The sequence below is a fragment of the Protopterus annectens genome, chromosome 9.part0 (genome assembly GCF_019279795.1).
Source record: "Protopterus annectens isolate FY-2018-M chromosome 9.part0, PAN1.0, whole genome shotgun sequence".
Taxonomy (NCBI): Eukaryota; Metazoa; Chordata; order Ceratodontiformes; family Protopteridae; genus Protopterus; species Protopterus annectens.
The window spans coordinates 1924005945-1924021912 of NC_056743.1; the positions used below are offsets into that span (position 1 = coordinate 1924005945).

Consider the following 15968-nt stretch of genomic DNA (forward strand, 5'->3'; position numbering starts at 1 on the left):
GATATAGATAAATGTAATATTACAAATGCATTAGCCAAACATATCAACCTTCACCCAGGTCACTATTTCAAGTTTATAGTTCTTGAACAGATCGTCATAGACGAAAGGGGTGGCCCTATTGACCATTTGCTGGAGTATAAAGAACTATTATGGCAACTGAGGGTCAATGCCACCACTGGCCCAAGGCTCAATGGTATGGTTTCACTTAGTTTTTTAAAATTAAAAGCAGACTTTTGCATTTAAATATTCCATGTTTTTTACAACCATGACTGACAAGAATGTTATTGATTTTATTTGTTCTTGGTTATGAAAATATAGTTACAAAGAGATGTAATACCTATGGTCAAAATTTATATGACTTGCTAGTAAAATGCATTACGAGAGCCTGTACCTTTAAAGGTGGATGTACCTTTTATAGTCTTTTTTAATTGATTTATTGCACTGGTTATACAAGACTCAGTGTGTAACTTGATTTTATTCTGAAGAAGTCATAGTTAAAAATTGATGAAAGCGCTCAATAAAATTTTACTTTTACTTTCCTGGTCGTCCAGTTAGCTTTGTATTTTCTTAGTTTTGCTCCTTTTGGTTTACCATACTATCAGAGTTGTTGGTTGATAGGGTAGTTGTAGCCAATTTGCCTGGCAGGAGTATATTATTAATTGCTGTCCAGACTTTTTGAGGGTTATTATGGTGTATTTTCTGGATGTTGAGGTAATAGTTGATTTTATCTGACTTTACTAATTTCTTAGTTTTATTTCGCAGTTCTAGGAATGTTTGTCTTGTTATATGGGATTTGTGTTTGTTGAATTGTTCCCTAGCCTTATCTCTAGCTTTGAGTAAGGATCTACATTCTTTAGTAAGCCACGGTGCACAGTTAGATTTTGCTCCGATTGTACTAAACTCCCATGCACCCTCTAGAACATTCAGAAAAGTGGTCTTGAAGTAGTTGACTGCGTCTTCAAGGGGTAGCTGTCTGAGAGATTCCCAATTGCAGCTATTCAAATCGGAGATGAACCTGTTTGGGTTGAAGTTCTTTTTTTACTTCTAATTTTACAGTAGGTTGTCTTTTCTTGGTTTCCCATATCTCTGCTTCATACAGACTTCCACAGAATGTCTGAAATAATGCTAATACCTCTACAGGATCTGTGGATATCTTGGTCTAGGCACACCAAGTTTGGTGACAACCCTTTCTGCTTTCTGTTGCTTTAGTCATTCTGCCAACAGTTTTTGTGCTCTTGAGTTATCAAAAAAGAAATGCTGAACAGCAACCTTTTCTAAATGCGTGCGTATTACGCAGTCACTCCATTATTTTCCTTTAGCACTCGGCTTTCTTCAAAAGGAATAGCAGGGAATGGGCTAAAACGAAAATGGAGTTCAAACATATGGTAGAAATAAGACCGAAAGAGACAAAAGAAAGAATTAATAGGAATTATTTAGAAGGGTTGTCAAAGGTTAAAGTACTGGAAAAGGGGAATCTCAGAGAACAAGAGGTGCACCTACTTACTAGTTCCCCTTTAAATACTAATTAAAGTGTTTCTTACACAAATGTCTCAGAGCACATGGTTCAGTCATTTCCTGCTAAACTATTTGCACCTGTAGATGCACAGTCTCCAACTGAAAGCCTTTGCTGGTGGAAAAAAACAGCTAATAATTTTACAAATACAAGAAATAGCTTTTTTTGAAATGCTAGAACATTACCGTTTTTCATGGTTTCAGTTTTCTAGCCTGTTTGCTTGGAAAAAAGAAGAAAATCCTTACCTGCAGGATAAAATAAGAACATTAGTCTATAATTCCACCTATATAATACCAGGTGAAATTATTAAAAGTTAATGTACATATAACATGATCAATACACTTTTACATCCCCCCAGTAGACCAAGATCACAGCATTATACTAGTTACACCCAGCCTTTATTCTAAGTGTATAAACCCCAGAGACATTACAATCAAGGAAAAAAGTACTTTCTTTACTTAATATCAGTAGTATAAAACAGCAGTTACTGATCAGACTTTCCCCACCTCACATTTAAAATATCCAAGCATACGATACAGAACCACTTTACAAAATAACATACAACATACTTCTAGAAATGTATTATGCACATATTACTAAGAACAAAAACTTGTTTTACTTGCAGTTAAATTTTCAGTCCCTTCATTTATCCTTATAAACATTAATGACCAAGTGGGAATGATGCTTTAGCATCCTCTCACCAACTTAACACAGTCAACAAATATCCATTCTTTTAGCCACTTTTTCTTGCAGAAGCACAGTTCTCATTTCGAAACTCCATCTTATGGCAATGTCACTTTACAATTCTTCCGTGCATTTACTATTTTGGCATTATTGCCAGTATTCTTTCATAATTTTGACCATCCAACTAGTCCAAAGTACTACTAATTTTTCTAGTTAGTGTCTATGCTTTTTTCTGCTACTGAATCACTACCCTTTGGAACACTAGAAAATGTTTCACTGTCAGGTTCTCTCTACAGCCTTTTTTATTGTCAGAAGGCTCACTGTTTTGATGGGTAAACTTTTTTTTACTTCCTCTTTAGCCTGCTTTCCATTCAAAAATGTCTTAAGGTCCTCAGAGAAAAAATATTCTAAAAACAGTTGGATTGTAGCAACTTGAATTGCACACCTGCCTCTTGACATACCCTGACCGCAGTGATAAACATGCTTCCCTTCTACCTGGTGTACATTTTTTTCAAAAACACTCTGGTATCCCCAACTTTTAATAGTTTCCCTTTTTCCACAATTTTGTCAATAAAAGCTTTTTCTCACATCATGACTACAACTTTACTAATACGGCTCTTGTCTTCTTTTTCATAGTCAGATTTGGGAAAACACAGTGTGCCCTTTCAGTTAACAGATCCTGCCCGGAATACCAGTGGAGTTGCTTACTTGTACTTTCATAAAAATAACACAATCTATTCTTTCCAGTTTCTCTTGTATAGCAAACAATCTCAGGTTTTCTCTGCATGCTGCGTCTTCAAACTGTACTATTTTAAAAACAGTTCTTTTTGAGAAACTTAAAACTAAGGAAAGACCGGTTGAATTTGAACATCTAATCTCTGCAGTTTTATCATCTCAACTTAATAGCTACCCAAAGCTTCTGCTATTCTTTACAGCATTTTATTGTTTGACTTTACATATTTCTACACTGTCTTAGAAATTGTTGCTGAAGCAAAAGTAACTTTTACTCAAAATTAAATCAAATAATTCATATATAGTGTCAGTAAACAAAATGTTGACAAATTATATTTTATTTGACAGTTGACTTGCTATTTCACAGGTGACATGTAAGTCATTAGGGTTTCATTCAAAACAGCTCAAGATTTTACAGGGGCAGCAGGAATTAGAAGAAATTATAGGGCAAGCCGCAAAATTTGTTAAAAAAACAGCAAATCTGATCGACTTTTTCAAAAATGAGAGCAACAATGTTCGATAAACCAAACTGCAATTATGAATGTAGACGATGCAAACATTGCAGATTCATAGCAAATAGGAACATCTGCATGTGGGTTAACTATAACAGGATGCTGGGTAGTAAATGCCACTTTAATCATAAGTCCTCTTATGTGGGCAAATAACTATCACAAAGAGTACACAAACTTTTGTATGCCATCAGAGCCAAAAACAAAGATAATGTTATTTTGAAATATTCAGCAGTTAGACCAAGCTATGAGACATTTTCTTTTTTGTTAGTAGGTTGATACTGAGTCAGAAATTAGAAAGCGTTGTTGGCAACTTCATCTTAAAGCTAATTTCTTCACAGGTTTCAATGGCTGTGTAAATACTACATATATTTTGGACCACAGAGTTTCAGAATTGTGATTTTTAAGATTGGCTGGTTGCATGTAACTTGCTTATCTCCCCTTATTTAAACTAAATGTTTGACTCCTGTATCGTTCTGATGACGTTTTTCTTGTAATAAAGACTGAAGCATTTAGTTATTACTTTCAAAAATCCATTTCCGATTCCATCATTCTGATGTTTTTCACTGTTTCTATCTTAGAGTTTTAATGGATATGTTTCTATCTATGTAGGGTAATGGGATAAATAAACATTTATGAGTATATCTGGTACCATAATTCTGCAACCATATATGTAAAAGACACAACTGGAAAATTGGAGGTTTTAGATATTTGATTTGGACCAGATGTGGTCAGCAATAAAAATGCTTATTATAGCACTGCATATGTTTCAGGCTTTGACTCTGTATCCTTGACCACATTTGTTTGCACAACTTAAAACTGTGCATTTACAGTTTGTGTAAGAAAAAGGACAATGATTACTTAGAATAAAGTGGTTTTGTCATGGGAATGAGGAAGATTAGCAAGGCTGGATTTTTATTTTACTACATGGTCTTGCAGATGAAACTGATATGGTTGTGGAATGCTGTGGGTTAGGTTTCTACAAGGAAATAATGGAAGGAGGCTGTTAAATCTGTTAAAAGGAAGAAGGGGAATATCATGGTGCACCTTCGGATATGCAATAACTAACGGTGGTTCAGAGTTGATGGATCAATTGCTGATGAGCTCCACAGGTCATTGATGATGTTGGAGTTGGCAGCTAGAGGCATGGGTGATGTCGAATCAGCATAAAATCGACAAACTGCCTAACACAGCAAATAGTCCAGTGTCTCTTTAACCACATCCAAAGGAGATATTAGGTACAATTACCCAATCAAGCTGAGTTTCTTTTATGGGATCAGTTTCATTAGTAGTACTCTGGAACAAAATCCCAGTTCATGTGAGACAGAGCCCTTCATTGGCACTGTTCAAGAAAAATCTCGATGCATGGATGGGAGATCGTAAGTTTACCCCGGGAGTCACCTCAGTGTCACTACTAGACAGAGGTATAGTTTACTAAATAATGGGGTCCCACATGTGTCACTAATAGAGAGGCGCAACTATACAATACGGGGTGGCGTAAGCCACATCATTGTTGGCTAGGCTTGTAAATGCCCCAGGGCAGATAGCCTAGTACACTACTATGAAACTATGATTAGGCTCCAGATGAGTCTTCTATCATACATACCATTAACTAGGATATGTGAGAGTGTAAGGAGAGGTTTATCAAAAGACCATGGTAAAACCAGGTTGGCAAGAGGAGTGGAGCTCCAAGCAGTCGATATATAGAGTGTAGCAGCAATTAATGCACTCAAGAAGGATAGGAAAATTCATTTATTAGAGAGCTGTTTTAGGTCACTTGGGCTCCATCATAGATGATGAACAGCTCATGATTTGTCTAGACTTGAAGAATGCAACGCTTTGTCATAGATTTTACATATTTGGTTAGAACTTTTTTTTTTTTTTTTTTTTTACACACACCATGGAAGCTGCATGCTATAAATCCAAATGCAATGGCAGACTGTTGGATCTGAGGTAGTAGGGGCTTCTTCACTGATTTTTGGAACAGCCATGCTCTTTAAAGCAGAACTACTGGAATTATTTTCTGAATTATGGCTGGTAAGGTGCTACCCCTTCACATTCCTACTGGGAGTTCTAGCTTTTTGGAACTGCCCTGCTCTTTAAAACAGTCCTGGGATTATTTTTCTGAATTACGGCTGGGTAAAGTGCTGTGCTACCCCTTCACAATCCTACTGGGGGTTCCAGAATAAGGGAGCTGAGCTAGACATGAGTGATCTCTATTAATTAACATTACTGTTCTTAAAGAAAATTATCATAAGAAAATAGAAATCATAGTTCTTCCTGGATATACAGGATGTAAATAGTCTTCTAAAAGAGGTGAAAGTACAGAAATCATTAACATGCATTGCCCATAAGCACTGTGCAGTAATATCAACATCACCCTTAATATTCGGTTTTAAAATGTAAACATATTATAGACTAAATTCAATCTGGCAATAATCATCATCACCCCTGTTTTTTTCTTTTAAAAGCATGCATGTTACTGAGCAAATTCAGGGGCAGTTAGTTAATACGCATATTTAACTTGCATTCACAGCACACTCACCATTAAAACGAACCGCTCGGACTGCCCCCTGCTTGCATTCGATAGTACGGATTAGTTTGGACGGGAGTTCTGGTTTCTTCGGTTCCGGTAAAGGAAATGCCATATTTACTTGAGACAAAATAATGCCAGTGATTGCTTTAGCGGTGTTGTGTTTTCACTTTTAAGGAGTACGCTAAGGACTTTAATGCACTAGGAACTAGCGCACGAAATAAGAACGGTTACAAAGAAGGTAGACTTGATCAGATGTGTTTTTCTTGTGGATCAACGTCTGTCTGTAATTCCAGTCATCATTTTATAAATCTTCCCTTGAATGAAACGAACATTTCCCCATTATTCTTAATTGTAACTTCTTTTTAGTGGTCTCATTTCTAACTGGTCTTTAAGTGAAACTGTAAATTTCAAATTATAGCTGAATGAACTGCTAATGGCAGCATCAAACATTATCATTACCACACAACTAAAAGTTCAAATTAGTGGACGCAGTTGTAACACGATGTGTAGTAATGATCAATAACTTAACCACGCTTCTTCCTGTTTTAAACCTAAACCTGTCTGACTGAACTGAACATAGTATCTCAGGCTACAAACGTACAGCGCATTTGTTCCGCATTGACAAGATTTTTACACAAGTAGAATGCCTAAATTATATTTACGCGGAATATATTTACGTACTGCGTTAGATATTTTTTTCAAAAAACACGTCAACAAACTAAGTAAAATTTCTTAAGTCACAGATTTTATTAGGACTAATTAAATTAAAATTTTGGAACTAAAATTAGGGTAACGCTGCTGACCGGACGTTTAAACTACAAGGACCGGAAGCAATGCGAGTAGTATTCTCTCTCAGGTAGAGTTGAGGTTTTTTGAATGTGTTTGACATAGGTGAAGGTGGGGTAAGCGTTGAATCAGAAAGTGTTTTTGCTGTCTCTGACGTGGTGCAGTTGTGAAACACGACAAAGTTCTAGAAGTTTGGTCCTAAGCATTTCGAAATGTTTACCAACAACATGTCTGACCCCCGGCGACCAAATAAAATCCAGAGGTGAGTGCGATTATTTCAGTACTGAGTATAACTACAGAACTTCATGTAAAGAATATTTCAGTGACTAATATGGCAATAATAAGCCATCGAGTGGTGTGTCAACCCTAATAGGTATAGCTCGTAATACCGTAGAAAAACATAGCTCTCAAATAATCAGGGACACATTTCAACAGAATCGGGGATAAACCCAGAAAAAAATCAGGAACATTTGTAAAATGTTAATACTATAAACTTGAGACACTGGCAGAATAAAAGAATGTTAATTACTATACATTTTGTGAAATAAAATAAATGTTTAACTTTTACTTACTGCCAAATTTGGGATATAAATGTACATACACACACCATCATCACATCATCTCCTTTCCCTGTTTTGTATAAGGTAGTTGGGGTGTTGAGTCAGCTGTCACCGCCTCTCTCCCTTCAGGGGCATTGTTCTACCTTCTTTGATAGTAATGCCTGATTGTTACAGGTTTTATTTCACATAATTCATCACATTTGGAGGTTGAGTTTGCATCCAGCTTTAAAATGTCTGTGCTCATTTTTTGGTGCCATTAGTCAGCATGACTAAACCAGTTTGAACCTGTGTTAATACCACTGAGTGGCTAACCCTGACATGAGGGCAGTTGTCTGTGATATTTGTATCTAGAGAATATTGTGCACAACCGTTGCAGCTTCAGGAGATTGATTTACACACCTGCTCCCATGATAGCCACCAGCTGCAGCAGTCTGCTGCTGCCCACAGCTCTATTCAGTATTAGTTGCATTCCATTGGCATACTTAATTTTAAGGTGTAATCACACAGCATGTGTTTTTTAGGGGGTAGTAACCTCACCAAGATATATGGAGAACATACGAACTCCAAAGAGCCATTAACTGCAGGTGGATTGTACCCTACAGTATGTGCTTGGGAGACAAAGACCTTTATTATTATTGTTGTTGTGGTTGTTATTATTGTTGTTGTTGTGGTTGTTGTTATTAATAATAACTATTATCCCAGCCATGTCTGCTGAGCCTAAGTTTGTATGTAAATATACACACAGAAGTATAATAATCTGCCTGGTGTATCCTAGAGAGAGAGGAGATAGGGGGTGTTTGCAGAAAAGGGATGAAAAAGAGATGGTTATAGCATAAGTTAGCAAATCATCCTCCACACCTTCTATGCTGTGGCGATTGACAGGTGTACACATTTCTAAATTAACTGTCTGACTTGAATGTTTCCTTGCACCCCAGTGTTCTTTTTTTAGTTCATTTTACTGTGCTGCTATAGAAATGGGCTTTTTCAAATGTTACCTTAATCATATTGATGCATTTTTTAATTTTTGTGACAGGTAGCACAAGAGCCATTGATTACTTGTAGCCAACAAGCTTAAGTCTTTTGTTTACTTCTCTTTGAATTACTGCTATCCTAAATGATGTTAAGTCTGCCCTGAGTATTGGGAGTGCTGCATTCCTCACTTTTCCCCAGCTAATGCGGACATCTTCTGGGGTTGCACAGTTTAAGTAAGTCCTAATACTGATTCTTCAGACAGAATAAGTGGTAATTGCGCTGCTCGCAGAAAGCACCCCCTTGATTTCCACAAGTAAACCATTGCCTTCTAAGAGACACTACAAAGAAATTAGTCATGTAACACACTTGCCACCAACAGCTTTATACACTATATTTATTTTATTTTACATTTGTTAACTGGGGGTGTCTGACTGAGCCGAAAAGGCCCTTTTTCAGCAGAGGCCCTGGGAGAAAAGCTCCACACAGAAAAATTACAGACACATTTAGTTATTTAGACATTATCAGTATACACACAAATTACAAGAGACATGTTTTTACAGTAATATGCGGCACATAAACAGTTACAGTGGAGAGAACAAAAAAATATTAATTTTAAAAATAAAGGTAATTAATAGATTTGTGGTGTACAGCTGAAATTTGGAACATAGGTAGAATACATACATAGTACACAGGTAAAGTACATACATTGTTGATTAGCCAGTGTTTGTGAGTAAGATTGAAAACTATTGTCAAGTGCTCTAGATTTAGTATGTATATGTTATCCGCTTTCACTAGCCTGGTAAGCAATCATGGCACTGCCAACTTTGCATGAGATGTTGCCTGATGAGGTCTTTAAAGGAGGCTTTGGATGATGTGTTTTGAATGCTAGTAAGGACAGAGTTCCATTCTTTAGCCACTGAACTATTATATAGTGCATCTCCAAAGCTATTGTAGCTGTTGGTGACTTCTGGTAGTAGTTTGCTTGATGATCTAAGAGGCCTTTTGGCTGGGTGATGTTGTACTAGGTTTTTGAGGGCAGGACACTTATTGGGGAGGTAATAGAATGACAGAGGCAGAGCTGATTGTAGGTTAGGAGGTTGGGCAGTTCAAGCCAGTGGAGCTGTCTGAAAGCAGTACAATGATGAGTTCTATATGAGCAATTTGCAGCAAAGCGGGCAATTCTGTTCTAGCAGGCTTCCATTTTGCTTAGTTCAGTTTTGTTGAGATTAGTCAGAATGGGAGATGCATAGAGTAGGGTGGATAGAAGTTGGGAGCGAGCAATGGCTGATCTTGTGTTCTTGGTAAGAAATGGTTTGATACTGTAGAGTGACCCCAGTTTGGCATGTACTTTTTTTAATAGTTAAGTTGAGATGACTATCAAATTTTAGGTGGGAGTCTATGGTTATTCCCAATAGCTTAGCCTGTGCCACTGGAGCAATTGGAGTAGCATTTGTGGAGTAGGTAGTGAATTGACTGTTAAGTGTTTTTGTTAGAACTGGTTATAATCATAAGCTGAGTTTTCTTTGGATTGAGGATAAGTTGGGCTTTGGTAAGGTAGTTTTCAACGTCAGAGAATGCTAGTTGAGTTGTTTGCAGGAGGGTGGGAATGTTTTGTGCAGCACAGTTTAAGGTAGTGTCACCTGCATACTGAATTATAGATGCATGCTGTGTGGAGGTATGGAGGTCATTTGTGAAGACTGTGAATAGTAGTGGTCCTAAGATAGAACCCTGTGGGACTCCTATAGTTATGGGCAGCTGAGGAGAGAGAGAATTTTCCCATTTCACAGCTTGGTACCTGTCAGTTAAGTAGCTTTGGAACCAAGTAAGAGTGGAATTTGATAGATGATATTGGTTTAGTTTGTTTAGCAAGATTTGGTGTGAGACTGTCAAATGCTTTGTACATATCGAAAATAAGAGTTGACACTTGTAGGCCTTCATTTTTGAGACGGTTTACTGTGTCTGTGAAGCAGAGGAGGGCTGTAGTGGTACTATGAGCAGGTCTGAAACCATGCTGAGTAGGTGACAGGATGTTGCTGTCTAGGAGATAATTTAGCATCTGGGTATGGATGCATTTTTCTAGGATTTTGGCCAGGGGGGAGAGTAAAGCAATGGGTCTGTAGTTATTAAGTTCAGTGGAGGTCCCGCCTTTATGTATGGGTGTAACATAGGATATTTTCCAGAGTTTGGGCACATAGTTTTCAACAATTGATCTGTTTATGAGAGTGGAGACTGGGATAGCAATAGCATCTGCTGTGAGTTTCAAGAAATAGCTGGGGAGTAGGCCGGCTGCTGTTGATGAGGTTTTTAGTTTGGAGAGCATGCTTTTGATTGAAGTGGTGGAAACTGTTTTGAGGGTAAAGCTTGTATTAGTGTCATTTGTGTTGGGGGGGGATAGTGAGGAAGCAACTGTCCTGTGATACTAAGGATAGAATTGAGTTCACAAAGTGGGAGTTGAATTGTGTTTCGATGGGAACTTTAGTGTCAGGGGTGGTTGGTTTGGGGGTAGCCTTTTGGGTGGATTTTAGTAGCTGGTTTACATTTGTCCAAATTTTTTGCGGGTTGTGTTGGTATTTAGTTTGTAATGTTGTGTAGTAGGATCTTTTGTCCAGCCTAATGCATTTTTTTGCATGGTTGCACAGTTCTTGGTACTTATTTAGGCTTTGTGTTTGATAGTAAAGCCAGGCAGTGTCTCTGGACTTGAGGATTTGTTTGGTTTCTTTACTGAGCCAGGGGTTTGTAGAGGTTCTAACCTTGATTTTGCGCAATGGAGCGACAGTGTCTAGGTGTTGTAGAAATGTTTTGTTGAAATATGCTACAGCCTAGTCAAGTGGGAGGGTTTTTAGGGGGGTCCAGTCACAGTTACAGAGTAAAGTGTTGAGGACCACAGGAGAGAATTTTATGTTTCTAGTGGATATATAGTTAGTGGTTTTGCATATGCTTGTTCTACTACGTATAAAGTATATTATGTTGTGGTCACTTAAGGTGTCTGGGAGACTGCCTGTGTGGGGGTACAATGTGGGGTTGTTAGTTAGGACCCAGTCAGGGATGGATTCCCTTTTAGATTTTTTTATCACATCTAGTTGGAATTTGGACTAGCTGCTGGTAGCCATGGAGATTTATTAGATTACTTGGTGGTTCTGATATACAGGTGAACCAATCTAGGTTGAAGTCCCCCAGAATAAGGGTTTCTTGTTGAGTATGTGGAAGAACACCAAGATAAGAAGTCTTCAAGGCTAGCAGATGTATTACCAGGTGGAATATAAATCACAATTGTGGTTATGACCTTTTTAGGGTGAAGTTGAATTTGTGAGATAAGTATGTCCCAATTATTGGGGGAGGGGTAGGAGTTTGGTAATTGACTAACAGTTAAGTTGGACTTGTACAGTAAGGCAGTTCCACCCCCTTTACGAAGTGGTCTGTCTTGTCTAATGATATTGTAGCCGGTAGGGAGAACTTCTGAGTTAGCTATGTTTTTATTTAGCCAGGTTTCTGTTAAAGCAACTATGTCTGGGGAGTAGTGTGCTATTGTGGCCTGGAGTTCAGGTATTTTATTTTTGATACTTCTAATATTAATATTTAGCATTAAAAGATTGTTGGTTTTGCTGCTGCTGTTGATTTGCCCGGGGATGTTATGTTCTGGTATTTGTGTTGGACAGGATGGATTTGGGCCTGGGTTGGGGTGGATATCCCCACTGGAGTTAAAATGGTTATACAGATGTTGGAATTTGGTGAGGAGTGTGAGAAAGTATTGTTTTTTTGGAGTAGGAATGAGAGCATATGTGTTTAGTTCTGAATTTGTCCGTTATGTAGTCCTTGAATAACTGTGGGCAGATATTATTATAATGTGTGGTGCCTATATACGAGAGCGCATAATGTAGTGTTGTGCTACTAAGTTTAGGGATATTGCTAGAGTGATAACTTGTGGTGTTGTAAATAATTATGAGAAGACAGACTAGACTTAGTTGTGTGATAGTCATGGTTATAAAGTTTAAGTTGTTTCTAGGTGGGGGGTCTGAATAGGAGTTATAGGGTTGCACTCTATGAGGATGGGGAAGTAGTAGTGTGGGTGATGTAAAAATGCCTAGTGGGAATGAGAGTGATTGGGAGTTTTTTGTGTGGAGCAAGTTGGTGTGGTATAATATATAACTTGAGGAGCTGTGATTGGTGGAGGTGATGTGAGGGTGAGCTGTGGGTGTGGCTGTGATTACTATAAATGTAGAGGTAGTGGGGGTGGGAGGGAATAGGGGGCAGGGGAGTGGAGAGAGCCCGAGCGTTAGCGAGGGCGAACGGAGCGGGGCAGAGCCAACCAAGACCAGAGAAAAAAGTAAGTATTACTTTACAAATCTGAACACTTTAAACAAACTCTTGAGGTCTAATGGCTTACCGGCAAGCAGAATGTAATTGCTGATGAGCACTTGTGTCCTAGTGGGAGACTAGAAATTTAAACATGGCTCCATGCTCAGCAGGATTCTAATGTAGACTTTGTATTGGGGGAGGGAGATAGCACAAGGGGTGTAGACCAGGTGGAATGCAAAGAAACCAGAGAGGCAGTCGGTGGAAATCCAGTGAAGGCCTTGGAGGGGGTAAGTAATAATTCAAACTACCTGTAAAGTGAAGGAGAGAAGAGACAGAAAAGTTTATTAAGGCTGGGAGTGTGTCTTCACATTGACTTGCTGATTTAGTAACCAGTCTGTGCACAGATTAGAGTAGGGAGATACATTAGCAATGAAGGGGAATGTACAGAGATGCAAATAAACAGGTGGGCCTCCAAATGATACAAACTAAGGCAGAAAGCACTGAGAGGGCTGCTTGATGGTTAATTTAGTCACAGGGATGTGAATTAAATGTATACTGTCTATTGGACAGTTAAGATTACTGTATTGGGGGGGGGGGCAAGGCTACAACAGCCAGTTTTATTAGCAAGCTGAGAACTGCTAATGTAATAGCTTCACTCTCTCATAAAACATACAAGTAGAATGCCTGAGTGGACTGACCCTGCACTTGAGGCTCAAAATGTATATCCTTGTTTAGTTTGCAGTACTGATTCCTTCTATTATATACATGAAGCATTTAGGCAGTGATAATTCAAAGTTCAATGCATGTGTATTTATTTATTTATTTTTTTGCAGCAGGTTGTAGACCCAAAGACACACAAATTCCTATTGTAGCTTTATGTTGTGTGCTGGTAGCCACCCCCCAACCCCTTGCTAATACCTAATAAGGTGGTGTTATTTTTTAATAACAGTACAAAACAGTCATGTCACACTATTCCAGCAAAGGGTTGAGGGGGGATTAGCCCCCCCCCATGCACACTGTATAACATCCTGCATAACTAACTGGATGCACTCGCAGACCTTGCTACATGATACTCTGTACCTTTTCTGTTACAGCTGTGCATTGATATTTATTATTGTTTAGTATTTGCTAATGATGATGATAATTCATGTACTGCAGCTTAGTATTATATGAATATAACCATTACATGTGAGCCAAAAGTTTCACAACAGAGGTAAGGTGGTTTATAAAAAAAACATTGCAGAATTTACAGGATCCCGTCCATTTATCAAATTGAAATTAAGTTTGTTTTGAGGATTTTAGACAGACTAATATGTAAAGGAAGCTTGTTCAATAGGTGATGCTAGCTTAGCCTGTAATTGGTTATTGTTTGATCAGTGTTCTACTTGGTAAACACATTTAAATAAATAGGTGAATGAGAAACTTTATATTTAGTTAGAACTAGGTCTTTGGAGTGAGTATTAAGGTACAGGTCACTTTGTCTGTCTTCATGGGCTACAGAAAATAATGACAGGATAAATTAAAGCTGGTTTGGATTGTTCTGGTTATAAGAGGCTACAGACGTTCTAGCCAGGAAATTATTTACAGGTAATCAAGCGTTTGGAACCTTGTAGTATGTAAAATTAAACCATGGAAGAAGGAAATTAAGATTGGTTGGAATCTGGATGAGGACCCCAATACAAATGATGCGAGAAATGGAAGGATTTTCAAATGATATTGATTTGTTGATTTAAAGTAAGTTTCTAAATGTTAGCACCTGGTGTCAGTCTTACAGTATAGTCTCTTTATGTTCCTGTACCCTTTTCTTCTCTTTAACTATATGCATTGCACATACTCATGCTATTTGTATGAGCTCACTGTAAATGGCCCAAGTTCTCTTAGCTGTAAAAAGTCATTATATTATTTTGATTGATTGTGTGTTTTGTATTTCCTGAACATTTATATATTTGAGGCTGGCATGGATCTATGCTATTCCTCACTTAGTCAATTTGAAATAAAACCAAAAGATGCATCTGATCTCCCTTATAGTTTAATTCACATCTTCAACATGTCCTAGCCATTCTGGACTTGATGCATCTAATGTACTCTTTCTGGAGTTTTGAAATAGTATGTAAACATTTTTACTCAAATATTCTAAACTTTCTTGACATAGCTGCAGTTTTGGGGTGTTATGGTTACTGTTCCATTCCTTGTTAGAGAAATCTCTCCACAGTGTAGCCTACCACTTCTGTTTCAGTTTTGATCTGCTTACCCACAAGTCTCTAATCAGCAGTTTATACATCCTGCTGACTGTCCCACTTATTACTTGGGCTCCTCTCACTTCTCTCAATAGATGAAGTTCAGCTTTTCCATATTCTGATTTGTCCTTTTCTTTCTCTTGCTTTCCCAGTATCATTAAGGCTCCCCTAGATTTCAATATTTGCCTTTCTTATCTTCACATCTCTTCTCACCTATCCTGTCTTATGACATCCTTTCCCCTCTTTCATACATATGTTCCCAAAAGTATGTTTTATTTTTTTTTTCCTGCCACCATCTCTGAACCCCTTTCATGTTAATTTGGTATTACTGCTTCCCTGCTCCAACTTGCTATTACTCAGATTTCTAATGCTGATATTTCTTCTCTCTTAGCACTGTAGTCATGTAGTTGGATACTTGGTTGTCCCCAATTATTTTCCATCAGCATTATTTCTCTTCCATGGATAGCTGCAGTGGTGCAGCGGTTAGCGTTGTCGCCTCACAGCAAGTGGTTCTTCCGTTCAATTCTCAGCTGGAGCTCCTCCTGTGTGTAGTCTGCATGTCTTTCCCACAGTTGTATGAGATTTAAAGACATGCAGGTAGGTGCGTGCGTGAATGGGTGTGCCTTCCTTGAAGGTTGAGTGTTGGGCTGGCAACTCGGCACCATAAAAATCCACTGCCAATCATTAGCGGACCGGAGTTCCACTGTGGCGACCCATAACCGGGAAAAGCCGAAAGACTTTTTATTATTTCTCCTCCCTGAGACATCATCATTCTTGTCCAATTACAAGTGTAAGCAGAAACAAAGCACCCTGAACCACTGCTAGGTAGGCACACAAATTTATTAAGCCGAACAGTTCACTCGAAAAAATAACGCTGAATCAAATCACCATACGTTTTCGTCCACAACTTCATCAGATTACACTAATACATTCAGTTAACTGCTTTTATATACTCATCCAAATTTTAAAAAACAGCCAGTAAAAACAATCATTGTACATAGAAATGCATTGAGTTACTGCCCTCTACTGACAAGGAGGATTATTACACATTAATGTCACAATTTTGCTGATCTCATTTTTAATACAGGGGCAAGTGAGATCATGTCATTTAAACCAGGGAATTTACTGGCCTCCAACACCACT

At 38.1% G+C, this 15968-nt stretch overlaps 2 protein-coding genes across 4 annotated transcripts in view; one reads left to right on the forward strand and one right to left on the reverse strand.

Moving 5' to 3' along the window:
- The window catches only part of WDR83 (WD repeat domain 83), a 346786-nt gene extending 339222 nt beyond the window's left edge, over nt 1-7564 (reverse strand). Inside the window, exon 1 of one of the 2 annotated variants that reach the window (XM_044084728.1) lies at nt 7333-7564. In XM_044084728.1, the coding sequence (XP_043940663.1) occupies nt 7333 (1 nt within the window). In that variant the 5' untranslated portion in view covers nt 7334-7564. Of the gene's footprint in view, nt 1-5983; nt 6698-7332 lie in introns of those variants that run through there. The other variant, XM_044084727.1, reaches the window with a different exon arrangement.
- Nucleotides 6822-15968, forward strand: part of WDR83OS (WD repeat domain 83 opposite strand) — a 287886-nt gene continuing 278739 nt past the window's right edge. Inside the window, exon 1 of one of the 2 annotated variants that reach the window (XM_044084730.1) lies at nt 6822-7022. In XM_044084730.1, coding sequence (XP_043940665.1) covers nt 6973-7022 — 50 coding nt within the window. In that variant the 5' untranslated portion in view covers nt 6822-6972. The remainder of the gene's footprint in view (nt 7023-15968) is intronic. The other variant, XM_044084729.1, reaches the window with a different exon arrangement.